This window comes from Podarcis bocagei (genome assembly GCF_964188305.1).
Source record: "Podarcis bocagei genome assembly, chromosome: 7".
Classification (NCBI taxonomy): domain Eukaryota; kingdom Metazoa; phylum Chordata; class Lepidosauria; order Squamata; family Lacertidae; genus Podarcis; species Podarcis bocagei.
Window position 1 is genome coordinate 84,005,227 of NC_138132.1, and position 21,474 is coordinate 84,026,700.

Consider the following 21,474-nt stretch of genomic DNA (forward strand, 5'->3'; position numbering starts at 1 on the left):
TTGCTGCCTGTCAGCCTGGGGGGGGGGGCACGGAGGGGTGGGTGGGTGGCAAAGAGGGATTGTGCAAAGGTGGGAGGAGGGGGAAAGAGGTGGGTGGTCAGGGAGAAATCAGAGCATCCTCTCTTTGTTTTTGTTTTTTTTAAATTATTCATTTTATAACACAAATAAACAATACAAACAGAAATACAAAAATACAAATTTTTTTGGCCTTATCCTTATTATTCCTAAACATTGTTAGGTGAGCTTCCCCAAGTCCCCCCTATCTGATTTTCATTTCACCTCATCTTTAGCAGTTTCATATATCATAATTCAGTTTCATATATCATAACCGTTTTTTATCACACTTACATTTACCATAAAAATCTTCACATTTTATCGCTTACAAAGAATATTATTTTAAAATACACTATCTTCTACAGGTAGTGCTGTGGGTTAAACCACAGAGCCTAAGACTTGCTGATCAGAAGGTCAGCGGTTCAAATCCCCGCAACACAAAGTGCACGTAGATAAATAGGTACTGCTTCGGTGGGAAGGTAAACGGTGTTTCCGTGCGCTGCTCTGGTTCGCCAGAAGCGGCTTAGTCATGCTGGCCACATGACCCGGGAGCTGTACACCGGCTCCCTCGGCCAATAAAGCGAGATGAGCACCACAACCCCAGAGTCGGTCATGACTGGACCTAATGGTAAAATGAAAGGTAAAGGTCCCTTTACCTTTACCTTTACCTTCTACTTCTAACCCTACAGCCTATATCTACTTCCAAAGCTATTCTAAGATTTAAATATTAACATATTTCTTCAAATATTCTTTAAACTTCTTCCAGTCTTTTTCCACAATCTCTTCTCTCTGGTCTCAGGAGTCTCCCAGTCAGTTCAGCAAGTTCTATATAGTCCATCATCTTCACCTGCCATTCAAGCATCCTCTCTTTGTGTAAGAGAAACAGAGTCGGAAGCAGGCTGACATTCCAGCAGGCAGATGGTGTCTCCATCCCTGCAACAGCCTTCTGCCTGGAAGAGGGTCGTCAAATTAAGGAGGGGCACAATCCACCAGTCCTGCCCCCTCACTCCCCCTTTCCTTATCCAAAACACATCTGCTCTGTAGATTTCATAGAATCATAGAGTTGGAAGAGACCACAAGGGCCATCGAGTCCAACCCCCTGCCAAGCAGGAAACACCATCAGAGCACTCCTGACATATGGTTGTCAAGCCTCTGCTTAAAGACCTCCAAAGTAGGAGACTCCACCACACTCCTTGGCAGCAAATTCCACTGTCGAACAGCTCTTACTGTCAGGAAGTTCTTCCTAATGTTTAGGTGGAATCTTCTTTCTTGTAGCTTGGATCCATTGCTCCGTGTCCGCTTCTCTGGAGCAGCAGAAAACAACCTTTCTCCCTCCTCTATGTGACATCCTTTTATATATTTGAACATGGCTATCATATCACCCCTTAACCTCCTCTTCTCCAGGCTAAACATGCCCAGCTCCCTTAGCCGTTCCTCATAAGGCATCGTTTCCAGGGGAGGGGGGGACAGTACTGCAAGAAGAGGCTGCCACCTTGCAATTCTAACTAACCCATGGCTGCCAATGTTCTTTCAACCGGCCCCACCATTGTCTGCACTGGCTGGCAGCAGTGGCTCTCCGGCGGGTTTTCAGGCAGGGGGTCTGTCCCTAGCCCTACCAGGCGATGCTGCCAGCGGGGATTGAACCTGGGGCCTTCTCCATGCCAAGCAGCTGTTCTACCACTGAACTACCTGGCTGGAAGCCAGATTCTGCGCCCAGATTTGTAGGCACAGATCATCCTCTAGAATAAAATAGCTTACTAGGGAAATGCTGAAGTTGCCCTTTGGGGTGCCTCAGGGTCAATTTTTTTATGGTAGCCCAAATCTCAGTTGTACGGGTGTATGTATATATCTCAATTTTAACTCATGAGCTATTGCTGCAATCTGTTCCGATTGTTTATTTTATCTTTATGAACGCTGTTTTTATTGCGTTATGTTACGTGAGCTGGTCTTTGACCGTAATAAATTGTAATAAACGAAAAATCTGCCCTTATTCCCTTATGGAGCACCACTTTAGCTAATGGGGCCTCCTGCACGATTTCTGTTCTCATCCTGAAGCAAAGTTCTTAACCTGAAGCACTATTTCTGGGTTAGCGGAGTCTGTAACCTGAAGCGTATGTAACCTGTGTTGTAAATAAAAATATGCCCTTTTCCCTTATGGGGTATCCAAGAGCCCATATAGAGTCCTTACATAGGTTCCCTATTGGTAGGAGAAAATAACAGAGGCCAGCCAGAGAATATTGAGAAGCAAAGCAGCTCGTAAGCCTGATCTTTATTGAACTGTTGCAACAGGGTGCTCCTTTCACACACAGGAGAAGGAGGAGGACCCAGAACAAAGGTGTGTCCACCCTTATATAGACATTTTAAATTGCCCACCTTGGAGTAAAAGACCACCCCCAGAAACATCATACCTACATCACAGAAAGGGCGGGCTAAGGCTGATCTGTTGCAACAGGGTCCGCCCCTCACACGCAGGAGAGGAAGAGGACCACCAAAAATGCTGTGCAATGGCTTATAAAGACTTTTGAAATTCCCATCCTCTAGATCAAGACCACCCCCAGAAACATTATGCATACATCACAGAAGGGGTGTAACCTAAGGCCACCCCTCAGATACATCCCACCTACATCACAGAAATTTTAATGTTGTTTTTCTCCTGTCACAGTTTATCTCCTGTCTGGCAAGTTACTTGATTGGATTTCCTGGGGAGCCTGGCCATTCTTTTGTAGTGGTAAAATACTTATTTCCTGGGCCAGGTCACAGGCTCACACCTTATTCATATCTTTGTGAGACAGGATTTGTCAGGAAAGAGACAATGGGGAGGCTTTTCCAGTTTAACCTTGCAGAGAAAGGATTTGGTCAGTTTAGGAATCAAAATGGTTCCAGGTTGGTCTTCCTGTGTTGATCTATGTATGTGCAGTTATGAACATTACCATATATCTAAGACCATAAAATTCCTATCACACCTGAAGCGTATGTAACCCGAGGTACCACTGTACTTAGTTCCTGAGCCAAGTCACAGGCTCACCCTATTCATACACAGACATACCCTTGTTACGGAAAAATCTGGGTGCGGGGCTACTCTGCCACCCAGCTCGTCGGACTAGGTCCGCGGGTCCCTGCGGAAGAAAATGAGCTCAGCCGGACAGGAGCAAACTGCAGAAGATCCAAGTTTATTGCGCAACAGGTTCAAGGCGAGATTGAACAGCGAGAAAGGGGTGACATGAACTTTTGAAATTTCCCTCCATATCCCAGAATACAGTGCAAAATACATCCCAGTTACATCATGAATACATTAAGAGGTTGGGTTACACAGATTAACATATGGAGGAGGGAGGGGGGAATATGCAGAGAGCTGGAGATATGGAGGAGGGAGGGGGGAATATGCAGAGAGCTGGAGATATGCGCAGATAAGCACATCCTGAGAAGACAATGGTCCATGTATGCATAGTCTGTCACCTGGCATCGCCCGGAGGAAGGGCTTGGCAGAGCGATTTGACCGGATTAGGGTCTTGACACCTTGCTTGAGGGATTATGGAGGACAGGGGGGGTGTCATGGGGTCCTAGAGAAATTGAGCAAATTGGCACGTGGATTTTTTATAGATTTTAGTCCCTTTTGACATTGACAGTTGGAAATAAATGGATATATTGTAGCGAAGAAGGAGGTGAAGAAGACATGCCCCCCCTTCCGTATCAGTCCCCCATTCGGAGATAGATTTGCATTAAAGTTCTGTAAGAACTTGCAAATCTTTTCTCCGCACCCTAAATCTCGGTGAATGTAGGGGTGCCTTGTGAGTAGGAATAGGCTCTAATGGAAAAGGAGGTGGGTTGAGCAGGGCAGCAAAAGAGGGAGCAACACGGACGAATACAATGTACGCGCGTGTTATATAGATATGCGCTAAATAATACCAGATGTGTGGGTTTATGCAAACCTGAAAGGGACTTGCAAGCCATGCCTCTTACGGTCATTTGCAAGTATAGTAGTGCAGGTAGCTGCATATAGGGTATTATATAAAAGAACACCTCTTGTATTTTGTTGCTAAATTACTCGTGGCATCCTAGCTCTTGGGAGAAACATTTTCAATAGTGGTGTATGCTTTACATTTAGCAGGAAGGTCCACTACTGACTGAAAAATGCAGTTTGCTTTTTAGCCCCACCGTTTTTGTGTTCTCAGGTGCCAAGCTAGCTCTTCTGTGGTCTCACACCGGCATAGTGCTACAGCAACACATCCTGTCTGTTGAATCCCCTCGGGGCTTTCATTTAACCATGTCGCCTGGCATTCACCATAGCTGGCACAGGTTTGGACATCTCGTGAGAGAGATATCTTTGCCTTGGCCTTTAGCTATGGGATTTTATTATAGGCTGTGGTCTTGCACTCATGGGAAGTTGCTCACTTGCACTTAAAGGACCAAAAAGCTAATTGCAGCCTGGATACACTTGCCCAATTCAAACTGAGTCCAATTTGAGTTTATCTTGCCCCATGGTTCTCAGCGTTTCAAAACCAATATGTTAAAACCAAAGCCATTCTTTAAGGGGGCATTTGTCCAGATGAGTCAATTTAACTCTATAAGGGACCATTCTTGCTACATCAAGGCATATACACGTTTCTTGTTATCAATAATAATATAACATATGGTAGTCGTGTCCTCAAATAAATAAATAAAATTTGGGACATGATCTACACCCATTTGCATCTGGCATCCTAATCAAAACATCTCAAATAATAATAAGGAGCGTTGCTTCAAATCTACCTGATAAAATATGGTTCCGATAATAATACTTGGTTGTGGTTAGATTAATTTCACAGCTATACGGGAAAACCAAGATTAATAAGTAAATAAATACAGAACAATTGCTACTTGAAGACAGTACTGAGTGCTGCATAATTCTGAGTGCTGTTGTAAACAAAAATTGCCCTTTTCCCTTATGGGGTATTCAAGAGCCCATATAGAGTCCTTACATAGGTTCCCTATTGGTAGGAGAAAATAACAGAGGCCAGCCAGAGAATATTGAGAAGCAAAGCAGCTAGTAAGCCTGATCTTTATTGATCTGTTGCAACAGGGTGCTCCCCTCACCCGCAGGAGAGAGGAGGGACCCAGAAAAATGGCACGCAAGGCCATATAAAGACTTCTGAAATTGCCACCCTGTAGATCAAGACCACCCCCAGAAACAACATACATACATCACAGAAGGGGTGTAACCTAAGACCACCCCTCAAATACATCACACCTACATCACAGAAAAGGCGGTCTAAAACAGAAATTTGAATGCTGTTTTTCTCCTGTCATTGTTTATCTCCTGTCTGGCAGGTTACTTGACTGGATTGCCTGGGGAGCCTGGCCAATCTTTTGTAATGATAAATACTTAGTTCCTGGGACATGTCACAGGCTCACACCCTATTCATATCTTAAACGTGCCCTTAAGACAGGATTTGTGAGGAAAGAGACAATGAGGAGGTTTCCCACTTTGACCTTGCAGAGAAAACATTTGCTCAGTTTAGGAATCAAAATGGTTCCAGGTTGGTCTTCCTGTGCTGATCTATGTACGTGCTTGGTTGGTACGCTTATGAACATTACCATCTATCTAAGACCTCAAAATTCCGATCACAACTACCACTGCAGTTTACAGGAGGAAAGCCAGAGATTGGGGATAAACAACAGCACTGGAGAAAGAGGAAGGAGGGGTGTGATTTTAGCAGGTAGCAGGAGCCAAGTGGCACTTTCAGCCTCCAAAGAGGTCAGGGGAAGAGGCAAACTAGACCGGCCCATGGAGAACCCAAGGCTGGTTTCTGGGAGCTGCAATCCATTGATGAGCCTCTGGGGTGGCATCATTTTTGGTCCTCTGGAAGAACTTTTATGTATGTTCTTCCTTTGTAAGACCCTCTGGTTTTAAAGTACCTGCAGGCCTGGCAACGCAGGGGGTTGGGCTAGATGACCCGTGGGTCCCTTTAAATTCTACCGTTCTATGATGGACTGCAGGCAAACCTTTGATGCAACTGAAGCTGCTGCCTGCAAGGTTGCAAAGAATCTTCAGCTCTTCAGCTTCCTTCCAGCCTAGCCCATCCCGGTGTGAGATGAATTTGAGGAGCCCACGCTATTAGGAGAATCACCACAGTCTCCAATTCCAGAAACATCCTTCCTTCAGCTCCCTCGAGTTGCATTAAATATTTACTCTGGCTCCAGGCAGGCAAGCAAGAAAAGAGCTGTCTGAACTCTTCAGTAATGTTTTCAGGAAGTGCTGGCCTTGGCAAAATGGAGCCTGGGTCAGGATCTTCAGAGTCAGGAACAGACACAAATTGACTGCTCTTATGGGGCATGCCCAGGAAGGAAAAATGGTGGACTACATATCTCTTGTTGACAGACACCCTGTCCATGGAGATAATTATGTGATGGTTAATGATAGCCCAGCCATAAATCTCGGTTATCACATAATCTCCGGGAAAACAGAGATAACCGAGATTAAGCTCCGAGGTTCCGAAAGGCTGTTTTCCACTGCTCTGCCCAAACACCACGTAATAGTCCCAAGGGACATAAAGTCAGCTAAACCTCCCTTTATTTATTTGTGAGACTATTATAAATTACGCCTGAGGTTTTCTGTCTGCCAGTTGAAATATAAATCTAGAATGCAACCCGACTGCTGGCTTAAGAAGAGAGACGAAAATCAAAAGGTTGAAAGCAAAACGAAAAGCAATGCTTTAATTGTGGCCCCCAAAATATTTTAAACTGCTAAGGTGTTCCAACTGTTAGAAATCTTTGCTGTCTTTTATTTTTAACGCTCTGTCCTTCTGGATAAAGTGCTGGTTGCAAAATGAAACTAACTAGCATAATTATGCTACTGTGAGAAAAGAATGCGGAAAATGTGGTTTGATAAAAATCCAGGGGACTCAGACTCAAAGCAGAGACTGTAAGATCTTCAAGAAAGTGACCTGTTAATAAGCCCAAGAGCACTCAGTAATGGTAAAAACACTGTTGGACACCCCATGATGCCATTGTTGGCATCATGCAACAATTATTGGATGAGCAACCAAAAGAGATCAGAACTGAAATGGATAAAGTGGTGAATGAAAATGAACCAGAGAAAGATGAGGTTAAAGAAGACCCAGAACCTTTGGAGAATACTATTGATGGAGGACTGTCAGATTCCTGGAAGAAGACTGGAGGACAAGGAAATAGGCGGATTTTATTTTTCTAAATCAGGTTGGAAAACCATGGCCAGCAAGAATCAGGAATGGAACATATGGAACTGGGTGTGAATTAATGAATATACAATAAGTGAATAACTATAGAGTACTGTTTTAATCTGATTACACTGAAGAAACTCTGTGAATAAAGATGAAGGATTCATTGCTTCTCAACATTTGAGGTAAAGTTGTTATGCTGGTCTGGAGGGAGACTTTTGCTGAAATTTATTGATAATAAGGCCGTATTTTTCTGTCTATAAGACGTCCCCATGTATAAGACGTCCCCTATTTTTGGGGACTCAGATTTAAGAAAATGGAGGGAGATGGCCCAGAGTATAAGACGCCCCCTAATTTTTGACATTATTTTTAAGGGTGGGAAACCTAGTCTTATACATGGAAAAATACAGTAATTGGAGAACCCCTTTTAGACTTTTTGTGTGGAAGGAAAAATGAATGAACTTGAAATGTCGGAGTCTGAAGACTGGGAAAATCTCACCAAGCAGATGGAGTGAATACTTTAGGATAGCTCTGTTGGTAGACCATGAGACTCTTAATCTGAGGGTTGTGGGTTCGAGTCAAACCCACATTGCAGGGGGTTGAACTAGATGACCCTTGTGGTCCCTTCCAACTCTACGATTCAATGTTTTTTCATTCTTCTATTATTTTTATCTTCCCGCTTCTTTTTCCTCTTCCTTCCTTGCTTTACTCTTACTTCTGTTGGGTTTTTTGTTTTTGTGCTTTCATTTAGATTAGTTTCTTTATTGTATTGTATTATGAAAAAGCCGCCTTTAAAAAAAGATGATACTGGGGTATTCACATACGAGAAGTTGCCTCGGCCTCTCTGGAGAGGTAGGAAAACCTCCCAGGCCCCTTAGCCTCCTCTCTAAGCTGCACAGAGCAAAGCAGCGCCTGTGGGGTCAGAGATTAAGTGGACATAGGGAGCAGTCAGGCCCTGGCTGAGAGCCTTTCCTTGCACGTCACGATTTCTCACAGCACAGAGTTTGGGGAAGGCAGCCAGTTACAATCCCGCCCCCACTGGCCCATCTTGCAGGATGATTGTGAAGGCAAATGCTAAAACACTGCATACTGGGTTAACGTTCATCACAGAATTGCAGAGTTGGAAGGGACCACGAGGGTCATCTAGTCCAACCCGCTGCAATCATCACCCTGAGATCAAGCATCTCATGCTCTACCGAGTTCCCCAATGCCATGAGAGAGGTGTCAGCAGGAGGGATGAGGGCACAGGTGAAGCCAGTCCTGGGTTGCAGACCTTGTAGGAAGGGGGCCTTTTAAGGTTCAGATATCAGAAGAAGAGTTTGGATTTGATATCCCTCTTTATCACTACCCTAAGGAGTCTCAAAGCGGCTAACAATCTCCTTTCCCTTCCTCTCCCACAACAAACACTCTGTGAGGTGAGTGGGGATGAGAGACTTCAGAGAAGTGTGACTGGCCCAAGGTCACCCAGCAGCTGCATGTGGAGGAGCGGGGAATCGAACCTGGTTCACCAGATTACAAGTCCACTGCTCTTAACCACAACATGATTACGAGTCCACTGCTCTTAACCACTACACCACGCTGGCAGGTTCAGCAGGGAGGCAGTGGTGGGCAAGGACCCAAGGACCTGAAAAGTGCAACCATTTTTCTACACTGCCGTTTTCTGCCTGGGGGTCCTGCTGTTTCCTGCCCACCCAGAGCCTTCCAGTGGGGTTGTGTCAGGAAACCTCTAACCAAAGTTTATCATCAGAAAGGGAGAGAAAGGACCAGCTTGCCTGCATCCCAGGAGCACTGAGCTGAGGGGAGGGCAGCCAGCAGCCACAAAAGCCGTGGAAGGGATCCATGGAAACATTCTGTGGAGACAGTGCCTGCGCCTCCCTCCTGCCCCCAAGTAAGCCTGGCAGATAGCACGTATGGCAAGTCCCAATACACTTAGGACCATCTGCTGCCTGCCGTTTGGGAAGCGTTCACTGCAAAGCACTTGGGTCTTCCAGCCGAACAGCATCTCCAGACCTGCCAAGTCTTTCATTACACAGAATTTACCGGGCGAGGGGAGATCCATGGGGAAAGAAGCAGGGGGTGACCTCAGCAGGAGCCCAAACTGGACTGGGGGGACGGTGGTTGGGATGCTGCTACTGAGCCTTTAGCAGAATGAAGCACACGCCACACAAGCTCTCAGCTAAATGAAAGCCATTTACTAGATTTCTTGGCATGAAAGCAACACCAAACTACGGGGGGGAGGGCTGGGTACACTTTGCCCACTCCCTGTGGGCACGATCCGACTCCACCACAGGGAGAGGCTGATTTTCTTTTGGGACACCTTCTGCTCATGGCTAAGAAGAAGGCAGAAGTATTCCTCTCTCTTCTTCCTACCAAGTCGAAGCCCAGAGCCCAAATTCAGTGTTAACAGACCCCGGATTAATCTGCGCAAACAATAAGAGCGCTGTGGGCTTCGTGGAGGTGGCGGAGGAAGAGTCTCTCAGAGGGCCACCCGGCCTTGAGGAGGCTGTCTTCTCCATCAGCCAGACCTGCTCTCTCCTAAGCATGGCTATAATGTGTTCCTGCCACCATGGTTGCCATGGCAGCGATGGCTTCGGCCTAGCGGTCCTCCGGGCCCAGGCTTGGCAGAAGCCTTTTTACTCAAAGGTCTTGAGTGCCACCCAATGGCTCTTCTGGAGAAAAAAGCTATGAAAAAAGAACTTTCTTTCTGTATGCGACGACAGCAGCAAGAATACTTATTGCAAAGTATTGGAAGATGCAAGATTTGCCCACTTTGGAAGAATGGCAGATGAAGCTGATTGACTGTATGGGACTGGCAGAAATGACTGGCAGAATCCGTGACCAGGGAGAAGAGTCGGCAGAAGAAGACTGGAAAAAATTTAAGGACTATCTACAAAAATACTGTAAAATTAAGGAATGTTGGATGATGCTGGATTGAAATTAAGTGTTTTCAAGCTGTAATTATGATAAAATGGTTTTCTTTTTGTAAGCAAGAATTTAAAGTTATAATAATCTAAGATGTTGGAGAGAAAATAAGGTGTTTCCTTTTTCTTTTTTTTTAAGCTGTAATGCTTTGAGATAAGGATTTGCTGTATAAATAATTTGAACTGGATATACAAGAAGGGGAGGTATGAGGAGGTCGGGGAAATATGTTATGAGAAAATAAGTTGTGAAATTTGTATGTTTTTAATGTTTTTATGTTTGTTTTTTTCTTTTTGTTTGTAAAAAATTGGAAACTCTAATAAATATTTTTTAAAAAAAAGAAAAAGAAAAAAGACGGGCCACCCCAGGGTACTTTTACCAGGGATTTTGCTCTTCCAGGGGCCCAGGAGTCATGGAGGGAACAATGAGGCCGGCCACCAGTTGGTCTTGCCGCCAGAGATGCTCTGCCAGCCCGTTCAGGAGGTGGGCCACATCCGAGAGTCCAGCACGGCCGTCCAGGGTCTGTCCGTCGGCCAACCGTGGCGCGTTGACGCTCTTGGCCCGCAAGACAGGCAAGCCCCAAGTATGGCGGAAGGCGGCCACGTCCCGGTCCGTGACGTCGGTGTGGGCGAACTGGTCAAACCTGCAGGGAGCCGGTCAAGGAAGTGGATCGCCAGACACTCCGCTCCACCCCCCATCAAGGTCAATGTGGGCCCGGCAAATCTCTCTCCCCACAGACCACAACAAAGGCACAGTAGCTCGTCTCTGAAGACCCCGGCCTGAGGGATGAGCTCCCTTTGGGGAGGAACATGCATTTTTTAACAGTGTGGTTAAACTGGCCGCTTTTATTCTGAAGCAAAAACTGCCCAATCCAGGACTTGCTCCTACAACAGTCTGCATCAGTCCCCTGCGGCAGCCTTTTCCTCAACAGAAAAGTGGCCAGCTTTAGCCTGCTTTTAATTCAGTGCATTTATCACCACACAAAGTTTGGCCCTGATCCACGCTCTTTCGTACTACTGTTTAATTATTTTGGTTTCAATGTTTTATTCTTTCCTAACTTTTCTACAACTAAGCAGCTCAAAATCATAGTGATGCCCCCCCACTCACCCTAGACGACGCAGAAAATAAAATGAAACAACAATGTGTCGATTTTATTTTCTTGACACCTTCCATTTCCAAAAGACAAAAATTTGTTCAGAGATTCATTTTCCCCATCTGTCACCCTCTTTACTTGCTTTTAAATGGGCTCCTTAGAATGGTCTATTTTATTACACAGAGCATCTGGTGACAATGTTTTTTATCTGAAGTTGCTGAGGTGGCTTTTTAACCTGGTGGTTTGTTTGTTTTTTAAAAAACCTACACCCAGGGCTTTTTTCCCCAGGGGCAACTCAGTTCCAGCACCTCTCAGGTGGGTGCCATTGCCATTCTAAGAGAACGAGGGAGGTGTTTATGGTGAGTTCCAGTACCTCTTTTTCTAGAAAAATAGCACTGCTACACTACCTGCAAGTTTTACCTGTGTGATTTTTTTTTTTGGAAAGGCAGGATAAAGAAGGTGAAAACAAAAAACCAGTCATGAGTACCTCTGAGCATGTGCAGTGCTTTCCTCCAGTGCAAACTTTTCACTTAAAGAAAGAGATCCTAAGGGTAAAATGCCTCTGAGCACGTGCAGAGTTGCCTTCCCCCTTCAAGCACCTTGCAACAAGTCGTGAGTTTTAATGGCACACGCACCAAACAGCTGGAAGGATACTTGGTGCCAACCACCATTCTGATGGCATTATTGGCCCCATCAGTCACCCGAGAGATTTGGTTTGGCAGGTCGTCAAAGGATGCCCGGTCTGTGAACGAAAAGAGGAGCAGGAGACCGTCCACTTTCTCTGTGCAAGCCTGTTGGGGCATGGGGAGAGCAGAAGCAGAAATCAGCCCACCTTTTTCTTCCCTTGTTTCATCATTTACGGTATTTAACAAATGGTATATCCTGCACTTCAGAAGCATTTTCCCACAAGGAAACAAGGACAAATTAAGCAAACATACAGCCAGCAATATCTTAAGCAAAATTTTAAAGCATTTAATGAAATAGTACGTTAAAAGAATGATCAGCAAAACTGTAAAATCACAATATGATGAGAGTTTTTTTAAATAAAAGCAATGCAAATTTTAGGAGCCCAATTAAAACCGTTCTGAAATTTTACATATTCTTTTAAAATACAGTCAAAACAAATCTCTCATATCCGTTGACTTCCCATCCACCCTTTCAGAGTCTTCTTTTACTCCCTTATAGAGAAGCTATATTACTTACAATGTGTAAAAATTGAAAATTTTATTTTTTATAAAAATTATTAAGGAAACAAACAAATACATACCGTTCTGAGAAAGCAGCAAAGAACAGGGCCTGCTGTACAACATACAGTGGTGCCTCACAAGACAAAATTAATCCGTTCCACGAGTCTCTTTGTCTAGCGGTTTTTTCGTCTTGCGAAGCAACCCTATTAGCGGCTTAGCGGATTAGCGCTATTAGCGGTTTAGCGGCTATTAAAGGCTTAGCGGCTAAAAGGCTATTAGCGGCTTAGAAAAAGGGGGGGGGGAGCGAAAAAAGTCGCAAGACTCGCAAGACGTTTTCGTCCTGCGAAGCAAGCCCATAGGGAAATTCGTCTTGCGAACCGCATTGAAAAACGGAAAACCCTTTCGTCTAGTGGGTTTTTCGTCTTGCGAGGGCACCACTGTATAGAGATGTGGGACCTGCCTGATCTCTCTTGGAAAGGAATTAGCAATGGTGCGCCTGACCTGATCCCAACAGCTGATATTTCTCTGAATGTCAGGATGCAGCTTGGCTCTGTGAAGAGGACTGAACCTCCTTCTGCAAGCACACTCACCGGCAGTACATGATCAAACTTCTTAAGGACGCCTTCGCCACAGTCCCAGAAGGAGAACTTGAAGAAGACGGCTTTCCCACTCTCTCTGAGCTTGGCTGGCCAATACACAGTTGTGGTCTGGATCCCTGCAACACAACAGCTTCAGCTAGAACAGACTCATGGGTGTCTCGGCTTTCGATTTAAAAAACAGCAACCCTATAGGCCTCATGCTGCCAGAGTTATATTTGTAATCATGAAGTTCAACAGGCAGAAGTTGCTTTGTGGGTCCCAATGGACAAAGGAGATAAAAGGAGCCTTGTTGGAGTGACTTCAATGAGTGCAGGACTGTGCAACTTTCTGAATTTCACGACATATTTGCTTAGGAAAAAGTGTCTGATGAAGAGTTCTGTGAAATCCAGAAGCCTGGTGATGTGGCCCAAATTAACATATCACTTTGCCTAAAATAGCACTTCACTGACATGTTGTCAGGCTCCGAGGACTTGGCTTCCTCCCCCCCCCCCTTTAGCTGTAGATAAGCAGGACAAAGTGAAAATAGTCCCTTACCATTTAAGTCTTTAATGATCACAGCAAAAGAACAAAGCATCCATTCTCGGAATAAAAGGTAAAGGTAAAGGACCCCTGACAGTTAAGTTCAGTCGTGAATGACTCTGGGGTTGCGGCGCTCATCTCGCTTTACTGGCAGAGGGAGCCGGCGTTTGTCCACAGACAGTTTCCAGGTCATGTGGCCAGAATGACTAAGCTGCTTCTGGTGAACCAGAGTAGCACACAGAAACGTCGTTTACCTTCCTGCAAGTGCTTCGAACTGCTAGGTTGGCAGGAGTAGGGACCATGCAACGGGAGCTCACTCCATCGTGGGGATTCCAACTGCCAACCTTCCGATTGGCAAGCCCAAGAGGCTGAGTGGTTTACACCACAGCGCCACCCGCATCTCAGAATAAAGGTGTTCCCAGTTAAGGATTCCACCCACTTCCCCCCTAGTCACTTCTGCCTTGCAACCTGATCTTGCAACCACCGTGCTTTTTGTATAGCCACCTTATCCACTCTACGTGACCTTGGACTGATATGCTGAATACCTTCCAGCGAGAGAGCGTCTGTTAGCTCTCTCTCTTCCTGTTCTTCACTTTGCTGTTCACCCCCCAGTTCTTCCCAACTTTTGTCTTCAGAACTATGCCCCTCTGCAAACCACTATTCCAAATCTATACTGCTCCATTGCTCCTGGGCAGCTTCAGAGCTGTACTCCTCAGCCTGGTCTCTGACACATGTTTAAGATGGAGGCAATGAGCTCAGTTTTGCAAAGGGAGAAATATTTCCTTGGAGAGGGAGAAAACCGCGACTGCCTCCTTCCCTTGCCAGCATCACCTGTTGTCTCGTGGTGGACCAACGGCACCTCCAGACCAGCCAGCTTCGCCACCAGGGCGGTCTTGCCCACGCCGCTCTTCCCCGACACGAAGACCTTGTAGCTTGCAATATCAGCACCCACTTGTGGGGGCAGCACTGGCCTTTCAGTCAGCCCTGCAAAGGAACAACAAGCCCTGTGAGTCGGCCACTGCAGCCTCAAGCAACCCAAAGTGAAAGTACACATTCCCAGCTCACAAAATGTGGAGACATGTCAGAGTGATGGCAGTAAACCGACAGTGCCTCTGAGCACATGCAGAGCGCCTTCTCCTTGCCAGAGAAGTCTGCACTCCGGTTGGCATGCCAAAAGGCTCTTGTCACCCTCCTACTCACCAAAGAGCCTGCGCTTGTTCTGGTGCAAGAGAGTGGCGAAGTATTCCTTGCCCTCTGGAGTCTTGTGCCAATCCATGACGACGACAGATCCCGGGGGGACAATCATACTCACCTTCCTTGATATTTCTGCAAAGCAAGACAGAGCAATTGGTGACTACGAGGATATAGAGGAGAGACTGCACACGACATGAAGCCCCATCATCATTTTAAAATTTGCATACCATCTTTCTACCTTACAATACTCAAGGCGGTTTACAAGCTGAAGAAACAAAAAATGTACATCTTATAACAATCTAATGCAATACAAAAATGTGATAATAAAACATAACTTTAAAATAGGCAACCTACTTAAAAAGTAACATTCAACTAATCATTAGAATAGTATAAAATAATATCAAAATATAAAAGTTAAACAGAAAGCCACTCAACAGTTACAATAAATAATATCTAAACTAAAACAACGGCAAGCCACAGTACATAAAATAATACAATACACATTGAGAAGCAGGGACTAGAGGGTGGAGCAAGGCAGGTGGAAGGAGGCCTTGTCTGATGGAGTCTCTCCCCTCAGTTCTTCCTTTAGGAACAGCTCCCTTATGAGGACTCCTAGGGTCGGAGGGTAGGGCAAGGCAGGTGGAAAGAGGCCTTGCCTGATGGAGTCTCTCCCCTTACCCCGGCAGGCAGAAAAGCGGTGTGTGTGCACTGTGATCCCAGAACATGTCTGGGGGGGGGGGATTCGGAAAAAGGTGTTGAAAGCTCAAGCTTAGTGGTTTCCACCTTAACCGCCTGCCCACCCCTACATTCTCCTGTAACATAGAGGCTGGTGGAGATGGAAATGCACTCTGCACATGCTCAGAAACATCCCTTCTCCATTATTCCTTCCTGGAGGAAGCCTCAGAAAGGAATCCCCTGCAGCCAAGAAGAACTGGGCTGGCCCTATCATTAGGCAGAGAGCGAGGCATCTGCCAGGAGTCTCCTAAGCTACTGCTGCCACCTTGTCCCATTGCCTGAGATTCAACAACCAGCTGAGCCAGATCCTGTACAGGGAACGGGGTGGGAATCCTGCCTCTCAAGTGCCTCAGGCAGAAGAATACCTTGAGCTGGTCCTGGTTGAGGAGGCACCCCTGCACAGAGAGGAAGTAGGGACGCATAAGGACAGCCTGCATCTGGATCAGGCCAGTGGCCCACTTGGCCCAGCGCTCAGATAGACACAGGTGTCACAGCACTTTGCCAGCACCTGTGATTCCAGGCATGAGGCGTCTGACAGAGGAGAGACAGAGACCCATTGGTAGCCTTGCCCTCCATGAAAAAAAGGTGTAGCCAGGGGGTCAGCTGCCGCCCCCCCCCCCGGCAATCAAGTAAATAAATAAAATAAATAAAAATACTTAAATAAAAGTAGAAATAATATAATGAAATGAAAAAGGTACTTAAATGTACTTTCCCTAAGAAACCAGAGGCCTTTCTCCTGGGCATTGTCGGCCAATTGGTGTCAAAGAAAGACAGAACATTCTTCATGTATGCCACAACAGCAGCAAGAATACTCATTGCAAAGTATTGGAAGACACAAGATCTACCCACCCTGGAAGAATGGCAGATGAAAGTGATGGACTATATGACATTGGCTGAGATGACTGACAGAATCCGTGAGCAGGGGAAAGAGACGGCGGATGAAGATTGGAAGAAATTTAAAATTTATCTTAAGGACTATTATAAACTTGATGAATGCTAAAATGCCGAGGTGTAGAGAGAAAAAGGGACACAGCGACATATGATTAAGTTAAAGAAAAGATTAAGAGATCATATATTTGACAAAAACTATTTAGAAGCTGCTGAAATAATTTAGTAAATTGGGATGCAGAAAGGGGAGGTATGGGGAAGTCCGAGAAATGAGGGTTATGAAAAAAAGGTCATGAAATTATACTTGTTTGTTTGTCTTTTTATCTGTTTGTATTGTCTAAAAAATGTTGTAAAACCAATAAAAAATTTATTTAAAAAAAAAAAGTAGAAATAATCGGAATATTTAAAACTGAAATGCTCACAAAGAGCAGTTGAAGGAGATGAACGTACCAGACCTAGTTACAGATAGGTAGCCGTGTTGGTCTGCCATAGTCAAAATAAAAAAATTCCTTCCAGTAGCACCTTAAAGACCAACTAAGTTAGTTCTTGGTATGAGCTTTCGTGTGCATGCAAACTTCTTCAGATACACTGAAACAGAAGTTGCCAGACCCTAGTAAAAGAGGCAAAAATCTTTTACCGTACCACAAAAAAGGCTCTGCTCATTTCTCTTGCTCAGCCATGCAGCAACAGCAGAGCGGCCCTTCAGTACTTGTGGAGAGTAAAGACCTGGTCAAGAATGATGGGGGAGCGTCTCAATGGGCTACGCTTGCTGAATGTGCACAGAAAAACTGCACTGGAAGAAAAAGGAGGAATTTGAGAAGGAAGTACAGTACCGAAAAGGTTTCCAGCCAATCCAAGAAAACTTGCTTTAGTTTAAGATGCAAACAGGCGGGTTCTTTGTCAATTTTGCAAAATATATTCGTTAACCGCATGGAAGGTACTCCCTGGTGTTATTGTTCTATTTAACTTCCTAGTTTTCAAACGACTGAAGATTTGGACGGATTTTTCTGAGCACTTGGGATCAAAAGAAAGTAATTTAGAATGGCTTCGGTCCTGTATAACTGAAGGAGCGTCTCCACCCCCATCGTTCAGCCTGGACACTGAGATCCAGCGCCGAGGGCCTTCTGGCAGTTCCCTCATTGTGACAAGTGAGGTTACAGGGAACCAGATAGAGGGCTTTCTCGGTAGTGGCACCTGCCCTGTGGAACACCCTCCCTTCAGATGTAAAGGAAATAAGTAGCTGTCTTATCTTTAAAAGACATCTGAAGGCAGCCCTGTTTAGGGACGTTTTTAATATTTAATGCTGTACTATTTTTAACACTCGATTGGAAGCCAGCCAGATGGGCGGGGTATAAATAATAAATTATTATTATTATTATTATTATTATTATTATTATTATTATTATTACTGTTGTTGAGACGTTTCATTCCGAATCTGTGAGACAGAGGATGATGGCAGGCGGGCTTCCTGCCCCATCTCACCCCACCCCTCAATACCAATCCTGGCTAGGCAAAAAGGAGCCCTCTAAGGGGAGAGCGCAAAATATGGTCTGAAGCTCAACATCAAAAAAACTAAGATCATGGCCACTGGTCCCATCACCTGGAAAATAGAAGGGGAAGAAATGGAGGCAGTGAGAGATTTTACTTTCTTGGGCTCCATGATCACTGCAGATGGTGACAGCAGTCACGAAATTAAAAGATGCCTGCTTCTTGGGAGAAAAGCAATGACAAACCTAGACAGCATCTTAAAAAGCAGAGACATCACCTTGCCAACAAAGGTCCGTATAGTTAAAGCTATGGTTTTCCCAGTACTGATGTATGGAAGTGAGAGCTGGACCATAAAGAAGGCTGATCGCCGAAGAATTGATGCTTTTGAATTATGGTGCTGGAGGAGACTCTTGAGAGTCCCATGGACTGCAAGAAGATCAAACCTCTCCATTCCTAAGGAAATCAGCCCTGAGTGCTCACTGGAAGGACAGATCCTGAAGCTGAGGCTCCAATACTTTGGCCACCTCGTGAGAAGAGAAGACTCCCTGGAAAAGACCCTGGTGTTGGGAAAGATGGAGGAGTCGACAGAGGACGAGATGGTTGGACAGTGTTCTCGAAGCTACAAACATGAGTTTGACCAAACTGCGGGAGGCAGTGGAAGACAGAAGTGCCTGGCGTGCTCTGGTCCAGGGGGTCCTGAAGAGTCGGACACGACTCAACAACTAAACAACAACAACAACAAAAGTTTTCAAACGACTGAAGATTTGGACGGATTTTTCTGAGCACTTGGGATAAAAAGAAAGTAATTTAGAACTACTGTGGTTGAGAAGTTTCATTCCGAATCTAAGAGACAGAGGATGATGGCAGGTGGGCTTCCTGCCCCATCTCACCCCACCCCTCAACATCAATCTTGGCTAGGCAGAAAGGAGCCCTCTAAGGGGAGGCGGGCCGTTCCCAGCCCCGCAGCACAAACCTCCCAAGACCCAAACCCCGCATGCAAAAAAGCACCCGATCCCTGGACCCTGGCTTGGCCCCCTTAGCCCAGCCAGGCCCGGGGCAAAGGGTACTCAGCTGCCCCGACCTCCGCAGGGACCCCCGGCGTCTGTATGTGTTTTCCGACCCACCGATCCTCCCCACCCTCGCGAGGTCGCCTGCTCAGCCCACGAAAGGCAACCTCGTCCCTTCGCGAGCTGCCCCTTTAAGAAGGTGCGCCGCTTCCCTCTCCGCCGTACCTGGGCAGACATTTCCGCCCCGCTTGCGTCTGGCGTCACCACGTAAACGAAGCGTTCCGCCCCGGCCCCGCCCCCCAGCCGTCCACCAAAGAGCTACGAAAGGGGAAGAGGGGCGCATCCTTTCGAGACACGGGTTTGAATGCCAATCTCATTCAAGGGGGAGAATGTGGTCCGGCCGTAGCGCCGCAGGAATCACTGCAAGATTTGCGCGGATTTGTGGCTGGGCAAGAAACGAGCCGCTGCTTTTGCTCGCCGAGGGCTTGCTTGTGTTGATAGCGGGTTGCTTTTGTTTTTCAGTTGTTAAGCATTTAAGCCGCCCAGAGTGGCTGGGGAAACCCAGCAAAATGGGCGGGGTACTAATTATTATTATTATTATTATTATTATTATTATTATTATTATTATTATTATTATTATTATTTAAGGTGGCAGCCATGGGCGTAGCCAGGATTTTATGTGTGTGTTGGGGGCATAGCTGTCAACGTTTTCCTTTTTTTAAGGGAAATTCCCTTATTCCGAATGGATTCCTCGAAAGAAAAAGGAAAAGTTGACAGCTATTGGGGGGGGGGGGCAGCCAAAGTTGTTGAGCATCCTTTTTAGGAAATCTTTGGGAAATCGCGGGTAAAAATACCCTGTAAATAGGACATTGCGGAGGGCAATTGACGAAATCTTGGGTCCCCTACAAAGGTTTGCGCTCGTTTTGCGCCACGAACACCTTTATATTGGTACTGGACACCTTTTACCAATGTCCCTGCCCCCCACCCCACGACTCTCGGAGCTGCCCCAGCATCGAAAGGGGGCTTCTGCAGAGCAACACACACACCGGAGCAAGCAAAGAGAACTTGATTTATTTTTCTTTTTAATTTAATTGCAAAAAATCCATCAGGGAGTAGGGGGTGGTGGTAACATGGAACAAAAGGAAAATGAAATCTACACAGATCCCTTTTCACTTTCCTTTTCTTAAATATCACGCACGATCCACTTCCATTCTTACACCGGGGGTGGGGGAGAGTCTACAAGGACGAGTTGGGGAGGCGGGTGGGGCGCGTCTTGGGCGCACCTGAGTCATTTTCGAGAAACGGGAGGGGCAAGAACGCATCTTGCCATCTTACACGCAGATCACGATGTGGGTTTTGCTGGTCGTGGCGGTGGGGGACGTGGAAGATGGGCGGGGCCTTTCTGCCATTCATAAGTCAGGAAATCAGGGTGGAGAGACTTAGATCACAGGATTTCTGCCACGGGTGGGACCCCCACAAACCAAGCGCCCGCAGGACCGGTTTCCCCAGGGTGCATTTCTAGCCCGGATAAGGGGCTGGGATCACGACTGCAGCCCCCCAAGCGGCACTGCCTCCCTCTTGTAGGGCAGAAGTGAGCGGTGGGGGGCATTGTCACTCCAGCCAGTAGCGCCAGGGAGCCACCAGCAATGGCTGCGTCTCTGCTTCCATCAGGCGAATACAAAATAAAAGCAGCTCCCCCCCCAAAAAAAAATCAAGGACTAAAGGGATTTGAAGGGAGGCGGTTGTGAAATACGGAAGAGCCTAGTAGGTGAAGATGTTGCCCAAAACATAATGCTGGATTTCTGGGCCGCGGGGGGGGGGGGAGAGGAAGAGAACAGCTCTAAATTTTGTTGGGGGGGCAGTTGTGGCAACTTAGCAACCATTAAGAAAGCTTATCATTTTTGCAAAGGAAAATTTTGCCAAGTGCTTTCGAGGTGTAGGGCGAGGGGGATCGTGCCCCACTTCCGTTAAGTCAAAAGCATGTTTTAAGACAGTCGTGTAGTTCAGGAAGGTGGGGTTTCAATCAGCTGGTATCATATAGGGTGGGGGTGGCAGTGACAGATCCTGGACTCCCCACCCCATTCCTGTCTTACCCAGAGTGCAGAGCCAGGAAAAAGGAGCTTTTGGAGCTTTCTTTTTATCCTTTCTGGTCCTAGAAATAGGGAAGATGAAAAGCGCTCGGGACATCCGGCAAGACAGGTGGCCAGAAGCAAAAGCATAGACCACTGAAAGCAGCCAGTGGCCTCTAGGGACAGCCTTCCCACCTGCCCACCATCTGGGGTGAAGGGTGGCCTGAATTTTGGCCTGGAGCACTGCTAGAAAACCTGGAGGAGCCACTATGATTGCTGACAATTGAAGGATGGGAGTGAGTGAGCTACAGATGTAGTTTTTCATCACATCAGAGGGAGTTTCTGCTCAACAGGCAAGCCACAGAGCAGTCTCCCACTCACTCCAGGGCCTGTCCCGCTTTTTATGCTGTTGAAGAGTATGCCGTCCCCGACTCCCCCTGCCAATGGCACCTGCCAAGGCCACGGGTCAAGGGGGCATCCTATTGCACCTGCTCAGCTATGTCCCTCACACAACAGCAGAACCCGGGGCCTGTGTGCGGATCCTGCC

General features: G+C 46.3%; 1 protein-coding gene across 1 annotated transcript; it reads right to left on the reverse strand.

Annotated features, from left to right (window-relative positions):
• Nucleotides 1-9,401: 9,401 nt before the first annotated feature.
• On the reverse strand, nucleotides 9,402-16,094 carry CPLANE2 (ciliogenesis and planar polarity effector complex subunit 2). The gene is given in 8 exon segments (XM_081203480.1): nucleotides 9,402-9,925; nucleotides 10,505-10,791; nucleotides 11,896-12,032; nucleotides 13,019-13,143; nucleotides 14,378-14,530; nucleotides 14,747-14,872; nucleotides 15,841-15,867; nucleotides 15,870-16,094. Coding segments are annotated over 7 exon segments (879 nt in total). The 5' UTR covers nucleotides 15,913-16,094; the 3' UTR covers nucleotides 9,402-9,925; nucleotides 10,505-10,523.
• Nucleotides 16,095-21,474: the final 5,380 nt, after the last annotated feature.